Source organism: Arachis ipaensis, chromosome B03 (genome assembly GCF_000816755.2).
Source record: "Arachis ipaensis cultivar K30076 chromosome B03, Araip1.1, whole genome shotgun sequence".
Classification (NCBI taxonomy): Eukaryota; Viridiplantae; Streptophyta; class Magnoliopsida; order Fabales; family Fabaceae; genus Arachis; species Arachis ipaensis.
The window spans coordinates 15,886,857-15,890,524 of NC_029787.2; the positions used below are offsets into that span (position 1 = coordinate 15,886,857).

At 35.6% G+C, this 3,668-nt stretch overlaps 1 protein-coding gene across 1 annotated transcript; it reads left to right on the plus strand.

Moving 5' to 3' along the window:
• LOC107629789 (protein FAF-like, chloroplastic) lies at positions 813–3,286 on the plus strand. The gene is made up of 2 exons (XM_016332677.2): positions 813–1,010; positions 1,215–3,286. The coding sequence occupies exon 2, from the start codon at positions 1,265–1,267 to the stop codon at positions 2,909–2,911; it is 1,647 nt and encodes a 548-aa protein (XP_016188163.1). The 5' UTR covers positions 813–1,010; positions 1,215–1,264; the 3' UTR covers positions 2,912–3,286.

A 3,668-nucleotide genomic window follows, 5' to 3' on the forward strand; every position in this document is an offset into this window, starting at 1 on the left:
ACGTCTAATAAAATAAAAAATTAAAAATTAATTTGATAATTAAATTTTGTTAAAAGCTAAAGAATAAAGTATCGTTTTTGTCCTCCAATATTTGGAGTAAGTCCTATTTGTATCCCTAAAATTTAAATCGTCCTATTTGTATCGCTAACGTTTATAAAAGTAATTCAATGTTATCCTGCCGTTAATTATACTAACAGATCAGATTGTATTTTTCAATTATTCTCACTTAGATGTATTTATTCTCAATTCGATATCATTTGAATGTGTTCAATTTTAATATTGTACCCACTATTTGTGTTGAAGTTCAATTATGTCCCTAAAAAGGTGAATTATATAAATATTGTAGGGATTAATTTTAACTTTTGATGATCTATTATTCGGAGTAGATCATCAATTCTATTCTAGACATTTATATTCTAACTTTAAGAAGAGATTTTTAGAACTTCAACTAAAGTTCATGTATTCAAAACTAAATTATCCAACTAAAACTTCTTTGATTTACTATATGACTCCAAATCCTTTCTAATTAGTGGATAATAAATATATATTAAGTCTCTCTCATATTCAAAAAGGTTATAAAAAAATAACTATGTAAAACAAAAAACCAACTTAATAGATAAACATATTATCATTTTCAGAATCCATGAAACGAACCTTTGTCCATAAAACCACATATTCATTGAAACTGTGAACAATATTTAATGGAGTTTATTTTCATTTATTTATTTATTTATATTTTTGGCCGTGGTGCGTAGTTGGGGCCCACTGAACATGGTTCTTAGAAGCTTTTTGGCCCCCTACAAATACCCTCATCCCCCATTCTCCATTGCCATCAAACCACACCCATTCCTCTCAAAACACACACATACATACACTACTATACACACTCTTCATCATCTTCCATATCTTACTTAACCCACACCAACAAAATTAAAACACAAAAATACTTCATAGCACTCCAAAGTGGTCTCTTTGTAGAGCCCTTGGGTGCTTTTTAGTTGCCTCATCAGGTAATTAATTTAATCAAATTTCAATTATTTCACCAAATTTTTATATTATTTCTTTCGTTTTCTTTTAACCAATAGTATCCCACATGCATGCACCTGACAAAATTTGCTTTGTAACTTGAAATTTGAATTTCTCTAGGACATGCACCAATTAATTTGTTTATTATTATTTATTATTTATTCTAAATTCTGATTACTTGTGTGCAGCTAAGTGAGGTTCTTCTTTTCCTTAACCTTTGGGTTATTGAAGAGAGTGTATGATGAGCAACATGATCCAAAATCAAAGCATGCTACCACCATTGATGAAGATAGAAGAAGATGAAAGCATGGTGAAGCTGAAGCAAGGCATAGTCACCATTTTAACACCCTCCTCTGCTTCTTCCTTAAGGAGGACACTCTCTGCTGACATGTCCTCCAAGAAATGGATGCATGATCTTCAACAACAACAACAAGAGGAAAAAGATAACCAAGATTCCTTCAAGATGAAGAAGATCGCTTCGTCGGAGGAGCTCACGCAACACCTTCCCAATAATTCATATTCTTCTTCTTCTTCTTCTGACGAAGGAGAAGAAGAGGAGGAGGAAGCAGAAAGGGAGAGGCTCGCCATTTGGAGCTCGATCCTTAAGAACAAGAAAGAGGAGCAAGAGAAATCCAGGGGAGGGTTCGACACATGGGGATCAATCATGTCCATGAAAAGCGACAGCGACGGCAACAGCAACAACAAGAACAATCAGAGCCTTGAAATGACGAAATCGTTGCCGGTGAGTGTGACGGTTACACCTTATGTTCATCCTCTTGTGAAGAGATCGAAGAGCTCTCTCAGTGATAAGAGCCTTGAAATCTGCACTGAGAGTCTTGGATCAGAGACTGGCTCTGATTCCTTGCTCTTCTCTTCTTCATCTTCTTCTTCTCCTTCTTTCCCTTCAGGGGAATCAGAGAAGGTAGTGAAAGAATCAGAACAAGAACAAGAACAAGAACAAGAACAAGAACAAGAACAAGAAGAGAACATCCATGCTGCTGCAATAACAAAGAGTAAGTTGTTATCGCATCCAAGGTGTTTTCCTCCACCACTTCCTTCACTTTCTTTCCGTGGTTGCAATAAGAACAAGGAAGATTCTTCTTCTTCTTCCTCTTCACTGCACATGAAGCCGCACCGTGACAATGGAAGGTTGGTTCTTCAAGCTGTGTCACTCCCTTCAAACAACAACTTCAACGCTCAACGCCAAGACGGTCGTCTCGTCCTCACTTTCGCCAATGATCAGGAAGTTCCCGAAGTCGAAGAAGAGGAGAATTATGATGATGAAGGTATGGAGGAAGAGGAGGAGTTTGAAGAAGAAGAAGAAGAAGATGAAGAAGAAGAAGAAGAAGAAGAAGAAGAGGAGGAGGAAAGTGAAGTTGTTATGGAGAAGAAAGCGCCATTAATGTCAAGTGGGATTACTACTACTACCACTACTACTATTAATAGTGGCGGTGGTAATCTTCATAGGCTAACATTGATGATGAACAACAACAGCAACAACAACAACAAAACAATTGGGTTGGTGAATAGAAACATGAATCCAAATTGGTCAGACAAGTTCAACAAGAAAGGGATGAACATGAATTTGGAGGATGTGAATGTTAGTGTTGTTGCAAGGTTGATTCCTTCATCACCAGGATCAGCAACATCACCACCACCACCTTCTTCTTTCAATCTCAATGCCTATGAATACTTTTGGAAGACACCAAAACCTTCTTCTAAGCTTCCAAACAACAACAGCAACAACAACAACAATGAGCAACACCAACAGTTGCTGGTGCTAAGAGCCAAGAATGGTGACTACTTGGTTCACAATTTCAAGGGCTGCAAGGATTCTAGAAGGTCCTTGCTCTTCTGGGAACCTTATTGCATTGCCACTTCCTGAGAGAAAGAGACACTCCAATTGCATAAAAAGAAAACTTAACAGATTAATTATTAATAGTCATTTTGTTCTCATCATCATCATCCAATCACTACAAAAAAGAGTGAACCTCCCAAACATTTATCTGAGGTATATAACATAAGCCTCCACCACTTTGCTAATTCCATTTTCTTCTTATACACGTTTATTACTCCATCCTTTTATCTCAGTCTAGCTCCACTCATTCATGGAGCTTTAGTCAAATAAGAGAGAAAGTGAGAGGTTTAATATAGTGAGAGAGATTGATACTCCTTTGTCTTGTAAGATCAGAGAAATTAATGACATGAACAGTTTGTTATATACACATAATAATAATAATACATTACATTATTACTAGTATTATTGTTTTTATTATTACATTATATGAAAAATGTAATCTTAGGTCATCATTGACTTGGTAGGGTGTCTTGTCCTGCTTCTAAAATCTAAATTATATCATGGTTTCCATAACTTCTATAACTTTTGATATAAATTGAAGCCAATGGAGTTCCAATAGGGGTCTTGTCCTGCTTAATTGTTGGTCTTATTTTTCGGGAACAACATGATCACTTGCTTGATTTGTTTTGCCCCTCCCTAAGTTTTGCTTTAAGACAAGTAACTAATTCATCATGTTCAACCAATGAAACTAAAAAGATGAAAGGAATATATATCTATTGGTTATAGTAGTAGTACATATATATATGCTTTTGTGAGTATGTCATTCACATTCTCAATTATTACA

Excerpts from the sequence above, each read along its gene's own strand:
- LOC107629789 (XM_016332677.2), top strand. The coding sequence starts at position 1,265 with ATGATGAGCAACATGATCCAAAATCAAAGCATGCTACCACCATTGATG.